This window comes from Colobus angolensis, unplaced genomic scaffold, assembly GCF_000951035.1.
Source record: "Colobus angolensis palliatus isolate OR3802 unplaced genomic scaffold, Cang.pa_1.0 Scaffold152, whole genome shotgun sequence".
NCBI classification, from domain to species: Eukaryota; Metazoa; Chordata; class Mammalia; order Primates; family Cercopithecidae; genus Colobus; species Colobus angolensis.
The window spans coordinates 6,901,523-6,928,236 of NW_012114622.1; the positions used below are offsets into that span (position 1 = coordinate 6,901,523).

The 26,714-nt window shown below is 37.8% G+C and overlaps 1 protein-coding gene across 5 annotated transcripts in view; it reads left to right on the forward strand.

The window, feature by feature from the left end:
• HIPK3 (homeodomain interacting protein kinase 3) overlaps positions 1-26,714 on the forward strand; it is a 99,211-nt gene that overhangs the window by 13,616 nt on the left and 58,881 nt on the right. For all 5 annotated transcript variants that reach the window (XM_011936371.1, XM_011936373.1, XM_011936372.1 and 2 more), the window contains exon 2: positions 16,730-17,828. In XM_011936371.1, coding sequence (XP_011791761.1) covers positions 16,730-17,828 — 1,099 coding nt within the window. The remainder of the gene's footprint in view (positions 1-16,729; positions 17,829-26,714) is intronic.

The window sequence follows — 26,714 nt, forward strand, 5'->3', positions numbered from 1 at the left end:
GCCTCCTGGGTTCAAGCAATTCTCCTGCCTCAGCCTCCCAAGTAGCTGGGATTACAGGTGCCTGCCACCACGCCTGGCTAAGAAAATTGAGAATGTATGAAAACTTACAATAAAAATAAGATATTAAAAAGAAAGAATGTATAACAACTGTATGAAAGTGCTAATTACAGTTTTATATGAACAGTGAAAAAAATTGGAAAAAAAGTGCAGCAAATTATGATATGCACATAGGATAGAACATTATGCTGCTATTTAAAATAATAATAGTTGATAAGAGTCTGGGTGTGGTGGCTCATGCCTAAAATCCCAGCACTTTAGGAAGCCGAGGTGGTAGGTGGATCACTTGAGTGCAGGAGTGCAAGACCAGCCTGGGCAACATGGTGAAACCCTGTCTCTAATTAAAAAAAGAATACAAAATGTGATAAAAAGAGTAAGAGAAAACATTGTTATATCAAGTTATCATGTATTTTAATTTTAAGCATATGATAAAACATATAAATGACTTGAAGGAATTAGGTTCTTTTCCCTGAATACTTTGTAATTTTATAGTAATGGAATAATTTCAAAATGATTGCTATACTGAAATTTAGCCTCTTGTTAATGTGAATGATGTATCTTTTCATGATTTTATGGCAAAATACTTTAAGTTTTATATTCGTCTAGTATACCAATTCTAGCAGTGTGATTCCAGGTAAATGATACTGCCTTAGTGGTAATTTTTACTCAATTTGCAAGGTTCTATGAGTAAATAGCATTCTAAGTGTTAATATGATAAATAATGATATAAAATAACTGTTTTGGCATATTTCGTCATGTATAGTGAATATGCAATCATTATTTTCATATCTGAGATTCTATCTAGTTTCTTAGGCAAATGCCTAAAAAATGGTGGCTGGGTGTGGTGACTCACAACTGTAATCTCAGCACTTTGGGAGGCCAAGGTGGGCAGATTACTGGAGCCCAAGAGTTTGAGACCGGCCATGGTGAGACCCTATCTTTACAAAAAAGTACAAAAAATTAACCGGGTGTGGTGGCATGTGCTTGTAATCACAGCTACCAGGGAGGTTGAAGTGAAAGGATCACTTGAGCCCTGGCAGTCTAGGATGCAGAGGAATGATTGTGCCACTACATTCCAGCCTGGGCAACAGAGCAAGACCCTGTCTCACGATAAATAAGTTAATTAGGCTGGGCGCGGTGGCTCAAGCCTGTAATCCCAGCACTTTGGGAGGCCGAGATGGGCGGATCACGAGGTCAGGAGATCGAGACCATCCTGGCTAACAGTGAAACCCCGTCTCTACTAAAAAATACAAAAAACTAGCCGGGCGAGGTGGCGGGCGCCTGTAGTCCCAGCTACTCGGGAGGCTGAGGCAGGAGAATGGTGTAAACCCGGGAGGCGGAGCTTGCAGTGAGCTGAGATCCCGCCACTGCACTCCAGCCTGGGCGACAGAGCGAGACTCCGTCTCAAAAAATAAATAAATAAATTAATTAATTAATTAATTAATTAAAAAAGTCAATTTTAGTTACTATTCGAGAATAGATTTCTAATCAGTAAACTGTAACTACTTTGCAGCCATTTTCAGTCTAATGAGGAAGCACATTTTTATTTATGGGATCATTGGCTACTTAATTTTAAACTTAAGGTGTGTTAGCTGTTAGTTGCATATGCAACTTAAATTTGAACTTTCTTAATATCTTTCTTTTTTATACATTGATGGTGTATTTAAAAAAATCTCTTTGGCCAAATATGAAGAAAAAAGCTATTTTTATCATTATAGTTCTGATATGTATGGTTTTTAGTATCATGCATTGATAGTGTGACTTTTTACACTAATACAAAACAAAGAAAAATCTGTTTTTCTATGACACTTTCAGTAGAAGAAAGAAAGAAATATGTAGCCTTGCTAAGTCTATCTAAATTTGTGGTTTTAATGCACAGCTTATAAGCAACCCAACAATGTGTCACTTAAAGTTAATGCTTAGATGTATTCAGGGCCAGATAGAAGCGGTTCTAACAGATTTTTAAGAATTCAATGTCGTGGCTGGGTGCAGTGGCTCACGCCTGTAATCCCAGCACTTTGGGAGGCCGAGGCAGGTGGATTACTTGAGATCAGGAGTTCGACACCAGCCTGGCCAACATGGTGAAACCCTATCTCTACTAAAAATTCAGAAGATTAGCCAGGCGTGGTGGCAGGTGCCTGTAATCCCAGCTACTCAGGAGGCTGAGGCAGGAGAATCGCTTGAACATGGGTGGTGGAGGTTGCAATGAGCCGAGATCACACCACTACACTCTAGCCTGGGTGACAGACCGAGACTCCAGCTCCGAAAAAAAAGGAATTCAATGTCGTTTCTTTGTGGGTACTGTCTTGAGAAGCTGCTTGTTTTCTTTCCTTTTTAGATTTTTGTAAATTACATTGTTGTTCTTTAGTTTTTCTGGCTTTCCTAAGGAGACCTGTTGCAAATTTCTGCTGTATCCCCTTCCTCAAATTTGTCATAAGAATGAGAGAGATCTTTCTCCTTTCCTTTTTCCTTTTCCTTTTCTTTTTCCTTTCCTTTCCTTTTCCTTTTCCTTTTTCCTTTTTCTTTTTGACGGAGTCTCATTCTGTTGCTGAGGCTGGAGTGCAGTGGTGTGATCTCAGTCTTCCCTCCCTCCCTCCCTCCTTCCACCCACCCTTCCTCCTTCCTCTATCTCTCCCTCCCTCCTACCTTCCTTCCCTCCTTCCCTCCTTCCTTCCCTCCCTCTTTCCATCCTTCTCTCTTCCTCCCCTCCCATCGTCCCCTCCTGTCCCCTGTCGAGATGAATGTTGCTTTGTCACCCAGGCTGGAGTGCAGTGGCAGGCATTATCATAGCTCAAGCAACCTCAAACTCCTGGGCTTAAGGCATCCTCTCAAGTAGCTGGGACTATAGATGTGTGTCACCGTGCCTGGCTAATTTTTTTTTTTTTTTTTAAATAGAGATAGGGTCTTGCCATCTTGCCCAGGATGATCTTAAACTCTTGGGTTCAAATGATCCTCCCTCCTAGGCCTCCCTATTGTTTCCGACTTGATACCAGAGAGTTTCCTGAAGCCATTGTAAAGGGCCATCCTCAGTTGACAAGATATAAGTGACAGTTAAACTTTGAAAACTAAAAAGATTATTTCTACATTAGAAAGGTTTTGGGCTGGGCGTGGTGGCTCACACCTGCAATCTCAGCATTTTGGGAGGCCCAGGAGGGCAGATCACGGGGTTAGGAGATCGAGACCATCCTGGCAAACATGATGAAACCTCATCTGTACTAAAAACACAAAAATAATTAGTCGGACATGGTGGTGGGCGCCTGTAGTCCCAGCTACTTGGGAGTCTGAGGCAGGAGAATGGTGTGAACCTGAGAGGCGGAGCTTGCATTGAGCTGAGATTGTGCCACTGCACTCCAGCCTGGGAAACAGAGTGAGACTCCATCTCAAAAAAAAAAAAAAAGAAAGATTTTGGATGATACTTCGCAAAATTTCTTAAAAAGGGCATTTATATAAAGTGGAATGTCTGGCAACTGCAGCCTGAGTAGAGAGAAAACATAATTGTAGAAATTTTAAAAATGCTTTGAATTTAGCAGTGTAAGGCATATTAGGACCCTGTAGGATCTTAATAGAATTTGGAAAATAGAAACAGTTGACTTTTCTGTTCAACTTAATTTTTCCAGGCCCCACAATGTCTTTCATAAAGATTTTTAAAAACTGAAAGTACTATACTCAAGCTTATGCAGTTGTAAATATTTAACTTTTCAGCTTTTACAATAGAAAAACTGTTATATGTCTGGCAGAGGAGATGGTAGCCACTGTTCTCACTACATTGATTTTTAGAACTTTAATTCTTGTGTGATTTACATTACTGTAGAGTGATAGTTCTCTTTCAGGTGTGAATGTAGTGATTAGAATCTTAAGGTTGTTTAAGGTAGACCATACTTTCGAAAAGTTTTATGGAACCTGACCCTTGGTTCTCTAAATGTTCATTTAGAGCTTTGAATCATTATCTCATACAAAAATCTTATTTGTTGGCAGAATTTTTTCCTTTTTATTGGTGTCAGCAGTGGGCATTCAGTCAAATTATTAATCTAGGATTCCAGTTCATCTGTTGAGTTACTTGTTTCAAAGGTAGATGATGTCAGGTGATCTTCTTGTAGGAATCATTTGACCTTTGCCTTCTTAATCTTTAATATTTTGTATTTATCTTTGTCTGAAAGTTAACATAGATTTTTATAAGAAATAAAAGTTCTGTGGTGGTTCTTTTGGGACGGATTTTCCTATAAAGTAGAAAGTAATACATTTGCTTTCTATTAAGGGAGTTGTTCATAACTCAAACTTAAAAAACTGTTTACTCTTTCTGATAGCCCATTGGTATATTGGACATTGTGTGAAAAATTTAAGTAAAAATTTTTCTTTAGTACTTAAGTTTTATAAGCTGAATTTGAATTATTAATCTTAAGTTTATATCAAGAAAGAGGGAGCTTCAGGTAAACTTTTTATCTTTAGTCCACCTTTCTGTCAGGGTGTCCATTTCTGATTTTTTATTTTATATAGCTTTTTAAAAGCTAGAGAATTATCTGCTTTAGTAAGAGTAATCCTTATGTAATTTTTTAAAATTAATTAACTCTTTTCTAGCCTTGTTAAAGATTTGTACTGGCAGGGTGATTTCTAGCAGCTTTGAAATGTCCAACAGGTCATTTTCTGTTCCAAATGTTGAAACATTTTGCTAAGTCAGATGAAGCTTGTTATTTAACATGCTGATTTGTGTTATAGTCAACACATTCTCTAGATGCTTTGTTCACAATACTGCTGGAAAATACCCAAGACTTTTTAGTATTTTCAAAATAAATGTTCTGTAGGCACCTCGGACAGCAGGTTTAGTTTATTAAGTTTTACAATGCATGGTGGTTCATTTATGTGAAAATGTTTCTTTCTTATATGAAATGGTAGACACAATTTTTTTTTTTTTTGAGATGGAGTCTCGCTCTGTCGCCCAGGCTGGAGTGCAGTGGTGTGATCTCGAGTCACTGCAACCTCCGCCTCCCGAGCTCAAGTGAGGCGGAAGCTGCAGGAGGCTACTCTCCTGCCTCAGCCTCCTAAGTAGCTGGGATTACAGGTGCATGCCACCATGCCCAGCTAATTTTTGTATTTGTAGTGGAGACAGGGTTTCAACATACTGGTCAGGTGGGTCTTGAACTCCTGACCTCGTGATCCGCCTGCCTCAGCCTCCCAAAGTGCTGGGATTACAGGCATAAGCCACCGCGCCCAGCCAATGAAATGGTTTAGTATTATTTCCTGGATTTAATGCTGGTAAAAATAATCTGTTAAAATAATAGAGGTATTTAAAATACTGACAACTAGTTAACCAATGAAGAATTAAACTCATTTACTGTTCATACTAGCAACTTACTGTCTAGTGTTTCCTGCCTTTTTTTTTTTTAAATGGCATGTTATTTTGTCTTTTATAAATATGCACTTTAAGCAAGGTAATTGAGAAATGAAATAAACTGACTAGAAACTCCTTTTTACTGGCTAAATATTGTTTGTTATGTAGTTCAATTTTGTAATTTCTATTTATAGAACCTCGCATAGACTGGCACTATGGTTCTGTCCTTTGAAGAATGAAAAGCCCTTTTAATTGTCAGAATTTATTGGATCACATAATGAAATTTTACTTTTAGTCTTTATTGATTGAAGAAGTTATATAATGACCAACAGTTTTAAAAACTGTTATGAATTAGGTAATACTTTTAAATGAAGAAATTTGCCCTCACTGCTTATGATTACTTTTAAAATTAATGCTGGCAGATGATCACAGGGACTCTTCATATACCTGGCAATTCTAGACTTTAGGTGCTCTGGGCCACGCCTACCAGATTTGGCTGTTCATCCACAGGTTAATGACCCTTGAAGAAGAGTCTTGTTCAATAAAGACACTGTTTTATACCTGTCCCTCATTCTTGTTTTCTGTTTAACTTATCCTTTGACAAATATTCAGACCTACAGAAAAGTTGCAAGAATAATACAAAGAATTCGTGTGTATTTTTCACCTAGATTATTCAAATGTTAACATTTTACTGCATTTGCTTTTACCTTTTTTTCCTGTGTATCTATGTTATGTTTTTATCTGAACTTTTTGCAAGTGAGTTGCAAGCATGATGTCCCTTTACCTCTAACTAATTGCATAAAGACTGTTCAGTTGTTATATCTCTTTAGTTTAATCTGTGATCTGAAAACTTCCTCAGTCTTTATGTTGATTTGACACTGACATTTTGAAGAATACTGCCATTATTTTGTAGACTGTTCCTCAAGTTGAATTTTTCTTATTCTATGAATAAATAATACTTTAAATGTTAATATGGTAAATCATGTTATGAAATAACTTCTGGATATTCATTATGTATAGTTTATATACAATCACTTTCATATCTGAGATAGATTCTAGCTAGTTTCTTGGGGTACATGGCAAATATTTTAGGCTTGTATGGACTGAACAGGTGACTGCTTCACTTTGGTGTGGTTACCAAATTGGTATGGTTACCAACTGAATGAAATAAGGTATGGCTGATTGGTTATGTTAATAAAGTATATCTAAAATGGTCATATTTTTGTGATTTTATTTTATTTTATTATTCTTACTTTTTTTTGAGATAGAGTCTCACCTGTTGCCCAGGCTGGAGTGCAGTGGCGTGATCTCGGCTCACTGCAACCCTTGCCTCCTGGCTTCAAGTGATTCTTATGCCTCAGCTTCTCAAGTAGCTGAATTACAGGCGTGCACCACCACACTCAGGTAATTTTTGTATTTTTAGTAGAGGCGAGGTTTCATCATGTTGACCAGGCTGGTCTCAAACTCCTGACCTCAAATGATTCACCCGCCTCGGTCTTCCAAAGTGCTGGGATTACAGGTGTGAATCACCGCGCCAGGGCTGTATTTTTGTAATTTAAAAATAAACAATTACTAAAATAGGTTATTCCTATTCTCTGATAGATTTTTTACCTTTATTTAAAAATTAATGTAAACTCAGGCTATGAAAGTATAGGGAGTAATAGAATCACTTCCTATGCAACTGTCATCCAGTGTGCAAAATAAATTTGAGGTCCCTTCCTTCTCTTTTCTTCCTTGACATGTCTGTCATTTTCATGCATGTTTTTATACCTTTACCACATATAAAGCATGGTATAGTTTTGTGTTCTATTAACTTTATAATAAATGATACATGCTCTTCTGCAACTTTTTTTGTTCTATATTGTTTTCAGATTCATGTACATTGATGTATGTAATTTCAGTTAATTCATTTTGCTGCACTTCAGTTCTAGCACATTTCCTTCCAACATTTTAACATCTTTGAAACTGGGATGCATGTTAAAATCAATGATGTCTTGCCCTAACAATTGGTATATTTTCTTTTTTTGTGGCACGTAAATATATAATAGTGATATGAGCCACACTTGTATTACATGCTTTGTATTTTATGACTAAGCCACAATATCCAGTCCTTTTCTGACAATTAGATTATTCTGAAATTTTGATACTACATATATGTATATGTAGTGCTGTAGTGAACATTAATTTACCTGTTTCTTTGTGCATATTTGTGTGAGTTTCTCTAGATGGGATATACACCTGGGAGAAGAATTGCTGGATTATAGAGTATGTCCATTTTCAGCTTTGCCCTCAAAAGTAATTGTACTTCTTACCCTAGTATATATACCCTGTTGCCCTATTCTTCAACAGTGGGTGTTGTCCTACTTCTTTTTGCCAGTTTGATAGCTATAAAATGGCATCTTACTGTGGTTTTAATTTGCGTTTTCCTTATTACTAGTGAGGTTGATAATTTTTAAAAATAAGACTTGGCTTGTATTTCTTTTATGTGAATTGTCTGTTTATATGTTCGGTGTGGTTTTAATTTGCATTTTCCTTGCTAGTGAGGTTGATAAGTTTTTGAAATAAGACTTGGCGTGTATTTCCTGTCTGTGAATTGTCTGTTTATATCTTATGTCCATTTGTCTCCTCAGTTTTACCAAACGTAATATGACTTCTTTAGATCTTTTCTCAGTTACGTGTATTGCAAATAACTTCTCTATGTCAGTGGCTTATCTTTATTTCAGGTATCATTTGATGAATGAAAGTTTTAAATTTTAATAAAATCAAATTTTTCATATTTTCCCTCTTAGAATGTGTGCTTTTTACATTTTTAAAGAAAACCTTTCCTTTCTGTCAGAGGTCGATGATTCATTTGTTAAAAATGTAACTAATTTTAAACTAAGAGAAAAAAATTATAGATCTTTATGAATACCTTTTGTGCTATGTAAGAAAAGTGTTAATTTTCAATCTATAATTTTATTAGAAAGAGGAACTAGAATTTAGCCAAAAATATTATGAGTCTGTGGTGGGAAATAATCAGGAAGAGATGATAGGTCAAAGGAAAAGAAGGACAGTATTTTGAGGACAGAATGTGAAGGACTGTGTTTATAGGAGCATAAACTCATATCTCAGGGTTTGATTGAGATAAGGGAGGAAAGAGAAGACTGCGAGAGATAACTGGGTCCATGTAAAGACCAAAGTAGGAATAGGAGAGGGACTTGATAGTTGGTCAAGAAGCACCTACTTGTGTTTCTTTGTGTTGCTGGTTTCTTTGTTTTTTAGCACGCTCCCTGTACTTAATGTCACTGAACAGTACACATTAAGTACACTTAAAATGATTTAAGACAGTAAATTTTACCACAATTTTTAAAAAGGAAAAGATTTTTAAAATGGAGATTTCAACAGATAGAAGAAGTAAATTGAGTAAGGAGAGTGCAAGGCATTATTGTCTTTTATTAAATTTATTTGTGATATCAAAGTACATTTAAAAGAAGAACCCAGTCAGGTATGGTGGCTCATGCTTGTAATCCCAACACTTGAGAGGTTGAGGTGGTTGGATGGCTTGAGGCCAGAAATTTGAGACCAACCTGGCTAGCATGGTGAAACCTCATCTCTACTAAAAATACAGAAATTAGCTGGACGTGGTGGTGTATGCCTATAATCCCAGCAACTTGGGAGGCTGAGGCACGAGAATCACTTCAACCCGGGGAGGCGGAGGTTGCAGTGAGTTGTGATAACGTTACTGCCCTCCAGCACTCCAGCATAGGTGACAGAGGGAGACTCTTTGTCTCAAAAAAAAAAAAAAGAGGAAGAACCCTATTACATTTGGGGTGTGTATAAGTTTGGTCAAAAATAATTCAGAAATTTCATATTGGCAAATAAATTGAATATAGCTTGGTAAAATATTTCTGTTTCTGTTTTCTCCCTCCCATTTCAGAAGGGCTAATATTATGTGTAGTAAAAAAAGATGGAAACAGCCCACTATGGTTAGCAATGATCAGACTCATGACTATGGGTGTCAATATTGATTACATTGCTGGTTTGGTGAACAATTTGGATCAAGTAGTTCAGATGAGACTTAAAGTTTGTTAGAGGATTGGAAAAATAAGATCTATATGTTAGTCCATTTGGGCTGCAATAATAAAATCCGTAAGACTGGGTAATTTATAAAGAGCATAACCTTATTGCTCATAGCTCTGGAGTTCAAGATCAAGGTACCAGCAGATTTGGTGTCTGGTGAGGGCTCACTTTCTCCTCCTTCAAAGATGGTGCCCTTTTGCTGTGTCCTTATATGGTAGAAGGGGTGAACAAGCTGCCTCAGGCCTCTTTTATGTAAAAGAGCACTAATCCCATTCATGAGGATAGAGCCCTCATGATCTACAGCTCCCAAAGGTCCCACCTCTTAATACCATCTCTTTTGGGGGTTAAGTTTCAACATACAAATTCTTGGGGAGCCGAGGGGCGGGGTTGGGGACACAAGCATTCAGACCACAGTAGGTTAAAGAACCTGAAATTATTAATTCTAAGGAATGAAAGTGTAATGGTTGCTCTAATAGGAGTCTTCACTATCCTCTGAGTAATGTTTTATGGGGAGCTCCAGCTCACAAAGGGGTAATATTTCAAAACATCGTTTCTTAGTTGATAAGAACAATTGGCAAGGTCATGAATAATATAGCTGCAGAGGACAACACAGTATATATTGTAATGAAAAATATGAAATAGTATTGTACTAAAAAAATATTTTGGACTCTATGGGCTTCAGTAGCTCCTGGGAATATAGTACTTTGTAAAATCCATAAACAGCAGATATAACAAGTCATGAGTCTATCTGATGGAGGGTAGGAGAAGGAAAAGAGTTAATTACCTGGATATACTAGGAAGTCACAGCGGCCAAGTTAATAAGTAATTTATAGGTCTTATGGTCTTTTATACTTGTCTCCAGCACCACCACCTATGCCTTCTGATGAACTATATATTGCTTGGTATTTCTATCTGTGTTTATTTTCTAAAGTGCCTTTTGAGATGGGTTCACAGAGCACAGTGGTTGAGAATTGGCTGGTGGGGGATAATGACACTTTGTCTAAGTTTCGTTTAGTCGGTCCTGGTTGGAGCCTTGGGTTGATTGATTGCCTTCCAGCTTGGCATGTTGGGAAAGAAAAACTAGCAATGGCAGGATCCAGAAATTGCAGCAGTTTTAAAAATTTCTCCATGTCAGTTATCAGCTGTTCCCACAATTTAACATGGCATGAATTAGCCTAGAGTGGTGTGCATTGATCTGATTCCCTGGTACTTCATCCTGTTTTTTCAGACTTGGGGGCCCTAATTTGGTAGGACTTGAGTTTGCCTGTGTTTTTTGTACGGACGAGGTCATTGGTTCTCAGATTTTAGCATGACTCTACATGACCCTGGGAGCTTGTACACTTTCAGATGCCTGGACCTTATCACAGACTATTGAATCAAAATCTTTCTGATTAGAGTTTTATGTGTATATTTACTTATTTATCCTTTTTTTTTTTTTTTAGGCAGAGTCTTGCTCTGTTGCCCAGGCTGGAGTGCAGTGACACGATCTCGGCTCACTGTAACCTCCACCTCCTGGGTTCAAGCGATTCTCCTGCCTCAGCCTCATGAGTAGCTGGGATTACAGGTGTGTGCCACCACACCTGGCTAATTTTTGTATTTTTAGTAGAGTCAGGGTTTCACTATGTTGGTCAGGCTCGTCTCGAACTCCAACCTCAAATGATCCACCTGCCTTGGTGTCCCAAAGTGCTGGGATTATAGGTGTGAGCCACTATACTTGGCCCTTACTTAACTTTTTATTAAGGAAAAATATAAACGTATTCAAAAGTAGAGAGGATAGCATAATGAACCCCAATATACCCATCATCAAGCTTCTATAAATAACAGTTTATGACTCATTTCCTTTTATCCATATCCCCATCCACTTTTTCCTCTTCTATATTATTTCAAAGCAAATCCCAGATTATTTTATTTTTAAATATATATGTTTTAATAGGTTCCACAGATGGTTAAAAAACTTTCTTTGAACAGGTGATGCATGTATGTAGTAAAGGATGTACAGTGAAAAGTAATTATTTTCATTGCTCCCAGTATTGTTACTCTTCACCAAGGCAAAGAAACCCTCAGTTTCTTTATGTATCTATAGATATTCAGTGCATATGCAAATATATGCATATAATTCCTCAACACACATGGTAATATCTGTTGTAAAGTACACATTTTTTGAAATCTTGCTTTTTTTCAGGTAGCAGTATTATCTTCAGAATCAGGTCAATAACAAGGCAAATAAATTGTTTTCATTCTTTTTAAATTGGTCCATGTGTCAAGGTCTGTTTAGTACCTTTTGATGGATATGTAGGTTATTTATAGTATTAGGTTGCTTTACACAGTGCTGCAGTGAATATTCTTGTACAGTGTCTGAGTTGCCTACATTTCTAGGTCAGAGGGTATGTTCATTTGCAGTTTTGTTAAATACTGCCAGATTGCCTTCCCACTATCTGTGTATGTATGGTGTACAGTGTTCTTCTATATTTTTCATGTCTCTCCTATTTATGTTCATGCTTTCCTTTAAATCCACAAGTATATAATAGCTGTTTTAAAATTTATCTGTTGGCCGAGCTCAGTGGCTTATGTCTGTAATTCCAGCACTTTGGGAGGCCAAGTCAGGAGGAGAATTGCTTGAACCCAGGAGTTCGAGACCAGCCTGGGCAATATGGCAAGACCCCATCTCTACAAAATTTAAAAACTAGCTGGGCATGGTAGCACATATCTGTGGTCTCAGCTACTTGGGTGGCTGAGGTGGGAGGATCATTTGAGCTCAGGAGGTCGAAGCTGCAGCGAGCCATGTTTGTGCCCTTGTACTTTAGTCTGGGCAACAAAGACTTTGTCTCAAAAAAAAAAAAAAAAAAAAAAAAAATTGGGCTGGGTGCAGTGGCTCATGTCTGTAATCTCAGCACTTTGGGAGGCTGAGGTGGGTGGATTACTTGAGGCCAGGAGTTTGAGACCAGCCTGGCCAACATGACGAAACCCTGTCTCTACTAAAAATAGAAAAATTAGCCAGGCATGGTGGCGGGTGCCTGTAATCCCAGCTACTCGGGAGGCTGAGCAGGAGAATTGCTTGAACTTGGAAGGTGGAGGTTGCAGTGAGCCGTGATCACGCCACTGTACTCCAGCCTGGGCAGCAGAGTGAGACTGTCTCAAAAAAAAAAATTATCTGTGAATTTAATCATCTCTTTTTCTGAGTCCATGGGTATGGGTGACAGAAGTGGTTTGTAAGTTAGGAGAATCATGGCAATGTTAAATTATCGAGCAGGGTGCAGTGGCTCGAACCTATAATCTATTTGAGATTACTTGGGAGGCTGAGGTATGAGGATCATTTGAGAACAGGAGTTCAAGACCAGAGTGGGCAATACAGTGAGACCTAGTCTCTTAGAAAAACTATTGCAGGTAAGATTGGAAACCTCACAAAAGTACCTTAATGGATGAGTTTGATACATTTAGCAGTTTTCAGTGTGGTTTTTCTTCATTAAAAGAATGATCAATTGATGGAGTTTCAAGATCTCTTCTGAGTAAAGGTATGGAATAAATGTCAGTAGATGCCAATGAGATGGTTTGGAACTCCAGAATTTCTTTTTTTTTTTGAGACAGAATCTCGCTCTGTCACCCAGGCTGGAGTGCAGTGGTGTGATCTCAGCTCATTGTAGCCTCTGCCTCCCGGGTTCACGCCGTTCTCCTGCCTCAGCCTCCTGAGTAGCTGGGACTACAGGTGCCCGCCACCACGCCCGGCTAATTTTTTGTATTTTTAGTGGAGACGGGGTTTCACTGTGTTAGCCAGGATAGTCTTGATCTCCTGACCTTGTGATCCACTCGCCTTGGACTCCCAAAGTGCTCGGATTACAGGCATGAGCCACTGTGCCTGGCAGAACTCCAGAATTTCAATTTATGATTTTCTCTTACAGAATGAACATCAAGTCTTAATTTGTCTAGTAAGGTTTTGTAGCAGATTTATTAAGGTCAAGTCAAATTAGGAATGTGGTAGATTGTGCACAGGAAAGCTGAAGGAGGTATAAATTTACAGCTTTTATCTGAAAGACCATGCACTTACTTGTTCCTTTTACCATACCTTAGCTATTGACTATGGGCCAGTTACCTAGTCTTGGTAAACTTCAGTTTTCTTTTTTTTTCTTTTTTCTTTTGGAGATGGAGCCTCGCTCTGTTGCCCAGGCTGGAGTGCAGTGGCACGATCTTGGCTCACTGCAACCTCTGCTCCTGGGTTCAAGCGATTCTTGTGCTTCAGCCTCTCCAGTAGCTAGGATTGTATGTGTGCACCACCACACGTGGCTGATTTTTGTATTTTTAGTAGAGATGGGGCTTCTCCACGTTGGCCAGGCTGATGTCGAACTCCTGACCTCGTGATCCGCCCACCTTGACCTCCCAAAGTGCTGAGATTACAGGCATGAGCCACTGCGCCTGGCCAACTTTAGTTTTTTTAAAAGCAAATTGGAAAGATATTGCTATGATTAGATAAAATATTGTAAATAAAGTGTTAAACTGTTGCACAGTAAGTGCTCAGTAGGTAGTTGCTCTTATTTTTAATACAGATATTACAGATTGTGATGGTAATCTGTGGATTCTGAGTTAAAGAACTGATGTTTGTGATTTGTTACAAGAGTAGGAGACCACATAGTTAATATAATACAGATTTTTAAATTGTAGAAAATGAAGATATTTCAACCAACCAACGAACCAACATTTATTGAACACCAGCTCTATATCCTTGGCACTTTGCTTTAGATCTAGTGTGAAAGACAGATATATACACTGACAATTACAATATAGTGAAATGTAATCGCAAAATGAGAAGAATTTAGGAACTACTGTGAGAGCACTGAATGCTCACCCCTGCCTGGAGGGTGAGTTTATATGTTTCAGGAAAGGATTCAGCAAGGATATATTATTTTACTTTGATTGAAATCTAAAAGAGTTTTTAAAGTGTTCAATAGTAGATGTGAATCTGGGTGCAGTGGCTTATGTCTGTAATCCCAGCATTTTGGGAGCCTAAGATGAGAGGATCACTTTAGGCCAGGAGTTGGAGGCTGCAGTGAGCTATGATTGTGCCACTGCGCTGCAGCCTAGGTGAGACCTTGTTAAAAGAAGAAAGGGTAGATGTGCAGAAAAGCACTAAGAGAACATAATGCAAAGTTCCAGTATCTGGTTTCTCAGCTTATTTTTACACTTGATCATTTGTGTTAGGATTTTGCCATTAGGAAAATTACCAAGATAATTTTGTACAAGTAGAAAACATGGAGTATTACTTAAAGTGATGATTCTATCAAATGGTAGTTTTGACGTACACGTTTATTATATATTGTTGTGGCAGACCAAGTAGACGGAAGGCAGATCTAACACCTGTGTAATTATCAGTTTTTCTAGCTATGGTACTGAGGATTCATTCTTACGTGTATATATATTTTAAGTTCCTATAGATAGGTCAGCAGTTGCTAGGTGGATTTCATATTTTATAAATTCTAAGTTGGTAAAATAAGGTCATAGGGGAGAATTAAGTATGCCAGAATAAAACTGAATCCTCTTTCGTATCTATGTTATATCTGAATCAAATAATGTTTATAAAATCATTAAACACTTAATGTTTGTGTGGTAAGAATGTTGGCTATTTCACCTTCAGTAAATCACATCTTTTTTGGATGCAGGCATAAAATAAATAGAATGTCATTTAGTCCTTGAGAACTTTAGAATGATTTTAAATCTGTTTTTCAAATATGATTTGAAATTTGATTTGAAAATATGCTTTGAAAATTTCAAATATTTTCCAATATTATTTGGAGGAAGTTTAAAGGAATATCCATATAATAAAGTACAAATTGAGAAGAATGGGAACATGAATATAACTGGGTAGAAAGTCATTAACTTGTCTTTGTAATATAATGCTTTTTAAGATCAAAGGATAATATATTTAGTAAATAGAATGTAGGATCAGCTATTCATGAAATGGGCACCCTAATTTTATTTAAAATCCCTGCCATAGGTGGGGTGTGGTGGCTCACGCCTATAATCCTGGCACTTTGGGAGGCCGACGCAGGTGGGTCACCTGAGATAAGGAGTTCAAGACCAGCCTGGCCAACATGGTGAAACTCCATCTCTACTAAAAATAAAAAAATTAGGCTTGGTGGTGCATGCCTATAATCACATTTATTTGGGAGGCTAAGGCAGGAGAATCGCTTGAACCCAAGAGGCCAAGGTTACAGTGAGCTGAGATTGTACCATTGCACTCTAGCCTGGGTGACCAGAGCGAAACTCTGTCTCAAAAAATACATATATTTTTTGAGACATATAATATATAATATATACATATGTTATAATATATACACCTATATACATATAATATATACATATATATGCACATATATCATAAGCATATTGTATATACATACTATATATGTACTATATGTATATATTATATATTTATATATCATATATACACATATATACATATAATATACACACATACATAATATATATATTATATATATAGTTAAAGCAGACATAGATTTTTTTTTCCTCCTGAGGCAATTCTTGGGCTTTAGGTTTAAGAAATATGCCTATAAACTATGTTTTTGTAATGCATATTTTCTTTTCTTGTCATTGGTTCATACATTTTAATTTGGTAATAGAGTGTTTTACTTTTGTCAAATGTGTACAGTTAAAGGATCTGTACTTTTTTTTTGAGGCAGAGTTTTGCTCTGTTTCACAGGCTGAAGTGCAGTGGTGCAATCTCGGCTCACTGCAACCTCTGCCTCCCGGGTTCAAGCGATTCTCCTGCCTCAGCCTCCCAAGTAGCTGGGACCCCAGGCATGCACCACCACGCCCAGCTAATTTTTGTATTATTAGTAGAGTTGGGGTTTCTTCACTATGTTGGCCAGGCTGGTCTCGAACTCCTGACCTTAAGTGATCTAACTGCCTCAGCCTCTCAAAGTGCTAGGATTACAGGGATCTGTACTTTTCTTTTGAGGGAAAAGGTTGGCACTGTTTCTAGGGCATATTGGCCATTTCAGCTTCTCAGTAAATATTTGTTAAGTAATTAAATGCACTTGATTCTTTATTCTTAGACTTTTTATGCAATACTCAGAATATCTGAAGCACCAATTAACTGAAATGGAGATATTAAAAAGACAGTTATCTTCTCCAAGGGAAAAAATCATCTTAGTGGAAATTAATTACTGTTTTACAAATTGTGAATTTGACCCTTAAGAGTTTTCTTCCTGAGTTTTAAAATTGAAAAAAAATTGTTGACATTAATATTTCTTCTTTCCTTTTTTTTTCTTTTTGCAGGTATGGCCTCACAAGTCTTGGTCTACCCACCATATGTTTATCAAACTCAGTCAAGTGCCTTTTGTAGTGTGAAGAAACTCAAAGTAGAGCCAAGCAGTTGTATATTCCAGGAAAGAAACTATCCACGGACCTATGTGAATGGTAGAAACTTTGGAAATTCTCATCCTCCCACTAAGGGTAGTGCTTTTCAGACAAAGATACCATTTAATAGACCTCGAGGACACAACTTTTCATTGCAGACAAGTGCTGTTGTTTTGAAAAACACTGCAGGTGCTACAAAGGTCATAACAGCTCAGGCGCAGCAAGCTCAAGTGCAGGCACCTCAGATTGGGGCGTGGCGAAACAGATTGCATTTCCTAGAAGGCCCCCAGCGATGTGGTTTGAAGCGCAAGAGTGAGGAGTTGGATAATCATAGCAGCGCAATGCAGATTGTCGATGAATTGTCCATACTTCCTGCAATGTTGCAAACCAACATGGGAAATCCAGTGACAGTTGTGACAACTACCACAGGATCAAAACAGAATTGTACCACTGGAGAAGGTGACTATCAGTTAGTGCAACATGAAGTCTTATGCTCCATGAAAAATACTTATGAAGTCCTTGATTTTCTTGGTCGAGGCACGTTTGGCCAGGTAGTTAAATGCTGGAAAAGAGGGACAAATGAAATTGTAGCAATCAAAATTTTGAAAAATCATCCTTCTTATGCTCGTCAAGGTCAAATAGAAGTGAGCATATTAGCAAGGCTCAGTACTGAAAATGCTGATGAATATAACTTTGTACGAGCTTATGAATGCTTTCAGCACCGTAACCATACTTGTTTAGTTTTTGAGATGCTGGAACAAAACTTGTATGACTTTCTGAAACAAAATAAATTTAGTCCCCTGCCACTAAAAGTGATTCGGCCCATTCTTCAACAAGTGACCACTGCACTGAAAAAATTGAAAAGTCTTGGTTTAATTCATGCTGATCTCAAGCCAGAGAATATTATGTTGGTGGATCCTGTTCGACAGCCTTACAGGGTTAAAGTAATAGACTTTGGGTCGGCCAGTCATGTATCAAAGACTGTTTGTTCAACGTATCTACAATCTCGGTACTACAGGTAGGTAACGACTCCATACTTTTTGGTTGTTTATTAATAAATGTTAAATTTCTGCCAAATGAAATAATTTTGTGTGTGTTTGTGGTAAAAGAGATTGCTTCAGTTTAAAAAGGAAATCAAGAGAAGATCAATTTAGGTTTGTTTTAAAGAGATTTAAAAAATCAAGACATAAAATCTACCCAAGCAGGATAGAAATCTCCACTGCAAAGTTCCATGCCAAAGACATCTGGTTATTTTTATTTTTAATGGAAGACTTGAAGGAATGATAGGTGATTAATAATGACCAAACAGAGGTCTTTAAATGTTGGAAAGTATTTACAGTAATTTTTGTGTATATCATTGGGCATTTCAGTACTTGAGAGAAATAGTTTATTAAAGACATAATCGTATGTAACTGAACATTTAGAAAAATTATATACAGGTTTGAGTAGCCCTTATCTGAAACTCTTGGGGCCAGAAGTGTTTTGGATTTCAGATTTTTCTGGATTTTGGAATATTTGCACTATCAACTAGTTAAGCACCCCTAAATCTGAAAATTTGTTTCCTTTAAGTGTCATGTCAGTGCCCAAAAAGTTTCAGATTTTTGGATTTGGGATGCTCAACCTGTGTAAGAATTCAGAAAGTTATTCTGATTAATGATTTTAAGATTCAGATATAAAGCTGAGTGCGTTGGCTCATGCCTGTAATCCCAGCACTTGGGGAGGCCGAGGCAGGTGGATCACCTGAGGTCAGGAGTTCAAGACAAGCCTGGCCAACATGGCAACCCCCATCTCTACTAAAAATAACACAAATTAGGTGGGTGTGGTGGTGGGCATCTGTAATCCCAGCAACTTGGGAGGCTGAGGCAGGAGAATCACTGGAACCCAGGACGTGGAGGATGTAGTGAGCTGAGATTGCACCATTGCACTCCAGCCTGGGCCACAAGAGTGAAACTCCATCTCAAAAAACAAAACAAAACACAAATATATTTCTTTTCCTTCCCGTGACTCTTCAGGTCACCTGATCATAACCAGTTTTATTATGTTCTATCCACATATATGCTATGGGTAATGCTATTTTGGTCTTGGTTCTAGGGGGAAGTTAAAGAAGAAAATAATACCCATGTAAAGTATTGATAACGTGCTACAATGTAACACTAGCCTGACGTACAATAGATAGTATGAGGGGCTAACTAGTGATTACCAAGATTGAGAATACTGAAAACTCATTCTGGAGTGTAAAATGGCTTTGAATTCATAGTTTGATAACTTTGAGCATTAATTATTTTCATATAAGCCTGAATGAATTTGTTATTGGTATATTCTACAGCCCTATGAGCTCCCACATGATGGACCTGCCATAAAATATAGACAAATACAGGATCTGCCAGTATTGGTCATTCATGCAGTTTATTGTTAGAAATGCTTAGAACATGGGGGATATAAATTTAGACCCAACAAGGGGTATTTTCTGATACTGCATTTGCCTTTGCACTGTACCTGATTACCCTTCTTGCGAGTATATGCTATAGTGCCCAGTACAAACTAAAGGAGAAATTAATTAGCTCCTACACAAATCAACTCTAAATATATGCCCTACTAGTAGGTTATCAGAAGGAATTGCCCATTTATGTCACTTAGTGTTAGTAAAGCTTATTAAAATAAGTGTTAGAGCTAGGCTTAGTGGCTCACACCTGTAGTCCTAGCACTTTGGGAAGTGGGAGGATCACTTTAGGCCAAGAGTTTAAGATCAGCCTGGGCAACAGAGCAAAACCCTGCCTCTCCAAAAAAAAGAAAAAAATAATGAGCCAGGAATGATGGGAAATACCTGTAGTCTTAGCTATTCAAGAGGCTGACGTAGGAGGATCCCTTGAGCCCAGGTGTTAGAGGCTGCAGTGAGCTATGATAATGCCACTGCACTCCAGCCTGAGTGATAGAGTGAGACCCTCTTAAAAAAAAATAAAGTATGTATTAGGAATTAGAAATAACAGCCTGATACACCTTTAGTATATTTTTTAAAACATTATTTTTATTTTTATGGGTCCATAGTAGGTATATATATTTATGGGGTATATGAGATATTTTGATATAGGCATGCAGTGCATAATAATCACGTCAGGGTAAATGGACTATCCATTCCTTCAAGCATTTGTCATTTCTTTGTGTTACAAACATTCCAGTTAGACTCCTTTACTTATTTTTAAATGTACAATAAATTATTGTTGACTGTGGTCACTCTGGTGTGCTATCGAATACTACATATTGTTCATTCTAACTATGTATTTGTACCTGTTAACCATCCCTACTCCCGGCCCCCATCTACTACCCTTCCTAGACTCTGGTAACCGTCATTCTACTCTCTATCTCCATGAGTTCAATTGTTTTAATTTTTAGCTCCCACATATGAGTGAGAGCATTGTGAAGTTTTGTCTTTCTGTGCCTGGCTTATTTCAGGTAACATAATGCCCTTTAGTTCCATCCAAGTTGTTGCAATCGACAGGATCTCATTCTTTGTATCCATTGTGTGTATATGTACCACATTTTCTTCATCCATTCATTTGTTGATGGACACTTAGGTTCATTCCAAATCTTGCCTATTGTGAATAGTGCTGCACTAAACACTGGATTGTAGATATCTCTTTGATAGACTTTCATTCTTTTGGCTATCTATCTTAGTATATTCTTGATTGTATGGTTTTGGTAGTAGAGTGCTAGATACCATCAAAACTTCTTAGATCATTTAAAATTTTAAATTTGCTGTTGTTGCAGGGTAGTAGCTCTTGCTTAGTATCACATAATTAGATTTACTAGATATTTCTGCTCCCCAAAAGATTTTTTTCAATATACGAAATTAGCTTTTTTTCTGGAAAAAAACTGTAAAATCTTATTTAACAGTATTAGAAGAATAGTCGTTTTTGTATTTTTCTTTCCCTTGGTACTCTATGGATTCTGTCTTAAGAGCTTTTAGTAGTGAGCTAGCATATTATATAAACTCCCAGGCTTCAGCTGTTTGGGCTCTATATTTAGTTGACTTGCTAGTAAATGACTTCACTTCATTTGGATCCTGCATTATTCTGCATATCAGAATTGCCTCATTTTCTTTATTTGAAATCTTTTCCACTAGAGTAAAAAAAAAAGGTTTTTTTTTTTTTTTTTTTTAATACTTGAGAATGTCTGTTGGTTTACCAAATCTTTCAAGGGAATAAAGGAAATCCCTTAAAAAGCAATCTAAAATGCTAAATATTTTATGATACTGGTTTCTAGCATTAGGCCTTTGCACAAATACTAGCCTTTGTATTAGGAATGAAGAAAATCTATGAGTAATTACTAAATAGTTTAGTAGTTTCTGATTTGTGTTTATATATAAATTTCAGGTAAATAATTTACCCGATGTTCAGTAGCTATACAGTTGCGATGTTAACTTACAGGTTCTGGGTTTAGAGTGAAAAACAAAAGGCTCTTATTTGTAAACAAAGACTAGTGCAGGCATTTTGGTTGATGTTGCCTGGATAAAAAACTAAAAATAGATTTTATGTCATTTAGATCCAAGTGTTAGAAGAGTTAGTAAATATTAAGGTATATCGGTGAAAATATATTGTAGTCCTTAATGATGTACTGTTTTAATATCTAGTGTAATTTTGCAAGAAAATGGCAGATACCATTACTCTCTTTAAGCGTGTGTTTGTCCTTTATTTGGGACCCTGACAATTCTGGCCTAGTTGATGACTAGGTTACTTATAAATCTGATTAGGCAGTAAGCTAAAGTGTCTTATACTTGATTTTTCAATTTTTGTTAAAATATTTTTTATTTCATAAATGAAAGCAGGAAGTGGAAACTAACCAAATTCAATATTTTTGAGCAAAGCACAGTAGGAATGCACATATCCTGATTTCTGAGGTAAACTATTTGTGTTTAAACACAGGTTTATGTGTTATTCTATTTCTTTGTACAACACAGAAGTGTAGTAGGGATATCTTAAAATAGACGGGACAGTGGCCAGAAATTGTTGACTACTATAGATGGTGAGGCTGTCTAACTCTTGCAGTGATACAAGCCAGAAGTACATGCTAAGGGCATTGATTTGCTTAAGGTCAGCATGTTCTAAATTCAGCTGCTTGAATATGGTTTCTGTCAAGAACACATAGGGCTCTTAAATGCATAAAAGGCTTTAGCCGCAGAAGGTGCTGTATTTATGAGGTGTGGTGGCAACATTCAGGTCATGAATTTGTTTTTCTTTTTTTTTTTTTAATATAGAATTTTAGCCTGTGATTCTGAGTCATTTCAGAACACGGAGACAGGAAAGTGGGCTGTAAAAATAACCTCTGTAGCAGTTATATTCTTTGCTACTCTACTGAGTAATTTACCTTTAATTGCTATTGAGTTTTAAAAAATGCTGTTTTGCATGTAATAGTTAACAAAAAGGCATGTAATGATAAACAGTTAATTTAGACATATTTATTCTTTCATGGCATCCTTACCTCTCATGCCTTCTTAGATCCAGAAGTATCAAAGTTTCTATAACAAAATTAAGCTACACAGGAATACCCATAAAATAATAACTAATATTTTACATAGGGTTCTTTGTAATGAAACACTGTGTATGTATAATGCATCATTTTTTCAAAGTACCTTTCGTTATATTTTCTAGTTTGTTTCTCACTTCTCTATGAGTTAGTTACTGGGTGGCATTACTCTTTGATGAGAAAACTGGGACTTACATAAGTCAGACAGGTTCAAATTCACACTGTAAGTTTAACTTTACAACTTTTGTTAGGTCTTTTTGGGTGCTGGTACTGTGCTAGGTGCTAAGAATACAAAGGTGATTTATATATGTTCATTAATTTATTTGATTAATTTCATCATTTAATGGAGGGGAAAAATAGTTTGCTTCGAGAAATGCCAGTGTGGAGAGATGTGTGCAGGGTGATATATGAACCCAAAGGAGCACACTTAGCCTGATCTGAGGGGCAGGGAAGACTTCTAGGGGAGAGATGACCCCAGAATGACCCTTGAGAGCAGAGCGGAGAAGGAGCCAGGGTTGACTGTTCTTAAGCATTTTCTCTCACTAAGCCACTCTTAACCTAAAAAAAGCTCAGCATTGGAATGAAATTGTTGGTAATTTCTTTTGTATATCATAAAGTAGTTGTTTGGGAATCTTTATTAGACAAATACAAGGTTGTCAGTTGAGTTTAGTTTTAATAGAAGATTAGGAAATTCTAAAATGAAATGGTTTTCTTTTTTTTGAGACAGAGTCTCGCTCTGTTACCCAGGCTGGAGTGCAGTGGCGCAATCTCGGCTCACTGCAAGCTCTGCCTCCCGGGTTCACACCATTCTCCTGCCTCGGCCTCCTGAGTAGCTGGGACTGCAGGCCCCTGCCACCACGCCCAGCTAATTTTTTTGTATTTTTAGTAGAGATGGGGTTTCACCATGTTAACCAGGATATTCTCTATCTCCTGACCTCGTGATCCACCCACCTCGGCTTCCCAAAGGATTATAGGCATGAGTCACCGTGCCCAGCCAAATGAAGTGGTTTTCAATGTCATACCTGTGGCTGCAAATGTATATAGTACTTTACTATATAAAAGAGTTTACATAGACACAGATGACTACATATATCAGGCCTACTATTAAAAATTCTAGCAGAGCTCTTAAGTTTTTTTGTTTTGTTTTTGTTTTTAAAAACAGCTTTATTGAGATATAATTTACATACATTGAAATTCATTCATTTAAAGTGTATAATTTAATGGCTTTTAGTATATTTATAGTTGTGCCATCAGCACAATCAATTAAAATTTTAAGTTAAAAATTATTTCGGCCAAATTATTTCTCACCTGACACAATTTTTGAATATTTACATTACCCTCAAAAAGAGCCCCTGTGCCTTTTAGCCATTGTTCCCCACTCTGCCCATCACCCCCAGCCCTAAGCAAATACTAATCTACTTGCTGCCTGTGTAGATCATCTATTCTGGACGTGTCATATACAGGTAACCATACAATAGATGGTCCTTTTTGATTGGCTTCTTTTTTTTCACTTAACGTAATGTTTTCAAGGTTCATCCATGTTGTAGGATGTATCAATACTTCTTTTTATTGTCAACAATAAACCATTGTATAGCTATATATCACATTTTATGTATACATTCAGCAGTAGAATGTATTAAAATTGTGTCGGTGAAAAGATATGTGAATAGAAACTGTAATATGGTCCAAGGTTAAATATCAAAATATTTAGTGCCTCTAAAATGTAAAGTGTGGTGCTTGGTGCTGCTTGTACAGGAGGAGAACAAAACGAGTCTCTGCTTTTATGGTATTTGCAATCTAATGGGTAGACAAAGAACAAAAAAAAGTAGTTGGAGAGGCTGAGTGCCATGGCTCACACCTGTAATCCCAGCACTTTGGGAGGCCGAGGCGGGCGGATCACCTGAGATTGGGAGTTTGAGTCCAGTCTGGCCAGCATGGTAAAACCCCATCTCTACTAAGAATGCAAAAATTGGCCAGGCGTGGTGGCAAGGGAAGCTGGGGCAGGAGAATCGCTTGAACCCGGGAGGCGGAGGTTGCAGTGAGCCGAGATTGCGCCATTGCACTCCAGCCTGGGCAACAGAGCGAGATTCCCTCTCACAAAAAAAAAGTAGTTGGAGCAAGGAGAGAGGACAAGAGGAGCTTAAACTTTTTTGGTTCCTTTTTTCTTTAAGTTTTATGTTGAAATTATCTACAACATACACAATAAGTAAATTTAGGCATACAAAAAAGTTGTAAAAATAGTACGAAGGATTCCTGTTACCCTTCATCCAGATTCCCCAATGTTTCAAATGTTAGTATTTGACCACCCTAGTTTTATCAATCATTCTCTCTTTACACACCCACACACCCACACTCACCTACCCACCCACCTACCTTTTCCTACAGAGTTTGATAGGAAGCTGCTTTACCTCTAAATGCTTCAGTGTACATTTCCTAAACATAAGGACATTCTCTTGCATAACTTCAGTACAGTTATCAAAATCTCATCTGTTAACATCAGTTCAGTATTATTGCTTTGATGAACTGTTTAAACTATTTTTTTTTTTTTTTTTTAAATTTAAAGACAGGGTATTGCTTTGTGGCCCAGGCTGGAGTGCTGTGGTGCAGTCATAGCTCACTGCAGCATCAAACTCCTGGGCGCAAGCAATCCTTCTGCCTCATACTCCTGAGTAGCTGGGACTGCAGTCATGAGCCAGCGTGCTGGGTATTTAAACTATTCAATAGCAATTTTGTTTTAATGAAATTAAAAGCAGTTCAATACTGTTAGCTAATTTACTGACTTTATTTAGATTTTGCCAACTGTCCCACTAATGGACCTTTTTTTCTTGCTCAGAATTCAGTCCTTCATCACATGTTACATTATTTGTCCCGTCTCATTAGTGTCCTCTAATCTGGTGATATATCATAATGATGTGATTCTGATGTCTCAAAATGGGGTCACTCATATCAAGTAGCATTAAGCTCACAGCAAAGTCACCCCCACTCCCCCCAGCGATAAACATATATAATGGACTGCTGTGACAACACCTGCCCTGACCGAGTAGCACCTGAGACCTGACACGAACCCATAGAAAGCGAAAGGTAACTGAGATAATGAGAATAGACCCATTTGGGAGAATGGACTGCTGTGACAACACTTGCCCTCACCGGGTACCACCTGAGACCTGAAACGAACACATAGAAAGTGAAAGGTGGCTGAGATGATGAGAATAGACCCATTTGGGAGGATCATAAAATGTGCCAGGACCAGGCCTTGCTCGAGACGCTTTTAGAGGCTGTGCCCAGGAGAGCTCTGAAGCTTTCTCCCGATTTTGGCATCTGCTGCCACCCGGAGAGAAGCAGCCACTACCCCCACAACTCCACCCCATCCCCACCCAGGGCGTCCGAAGGACTTTGGGACCGTTCGGCTCATCTGTTTGCATGTTGCTCTCCCTAGCCAAGGGTTGTGCTTGGTTCCTCATAGCCCCCTTTTCTTCTGTCTCTGTGTTGAGTATTGTTTGCATGATTGGTTGGCTGTGAAAGCCTCGCAATGAAATGTGAATTCGAGCTTATGTTGCGTCGTTATGAAACCTTAGGGCGTAGGCTCCGCACACCTGTGCAGAACCTTGTTCACATAGCACTCTGCTTAAGGCCCGACAGCTGCAGCAGCTCCTTATGTCTTTCTCTGCCTTCATGCCTCTGATGCTTTTGAAGCCTACTGGCCAGTTATTTTGTAGACTGTTCCTCAGTTTGCTTATGGCTGATGTTTTCTCACGATTGGATTCAGGTTTTGCGCTTTTGGCAGGAACTTGACAGAACTGCTGTTGTGTCCACACATACTGAGAGGCGCATGATGTCAATTTGTCCCATTATTGGTAAGGCAACTTTGATCACTTGGTCGAGGTGATGTAACTGCCAGGTTTTTCTCACTATAAAGTTACCATTTTTTTTCTTTGTAACTAACAAGTACAATATCTTGTGGAGAGATACTTTGAGACTATTCATGTATACTATTTCTCATCTTATATTCACTGACCAATTTGAGCATTGTTGATGAGTTTGGCCTTCAACAACTGAGGTTTGCCAAATGGTTTTCTAATTCTGTAGTTCCTCTATTAGGCATTCTTCCACAAGTAAGAGCTTTTTTCCCCTCCCTTCCTTTCTTTAATTGTGGACTCATAGATTTTTGTTTAATTCAATGGGTTGTAAATATCACTCGTCATTCTTTGTTTTGTTCAGCAAATTATCCCAGATGGTTCAGAGACAGCATCTTTCTTTAGGCTTACTCCAGTGTCCCTGTGGTATGTCCCAATCCTTCCTTCAGGGTTTACTTTCTGGCATCACAGATATTCTGACTTTTCTGTCGAGCCCTTGGATTGGAGCTCTAAGGAGCACTTGTTCCTTT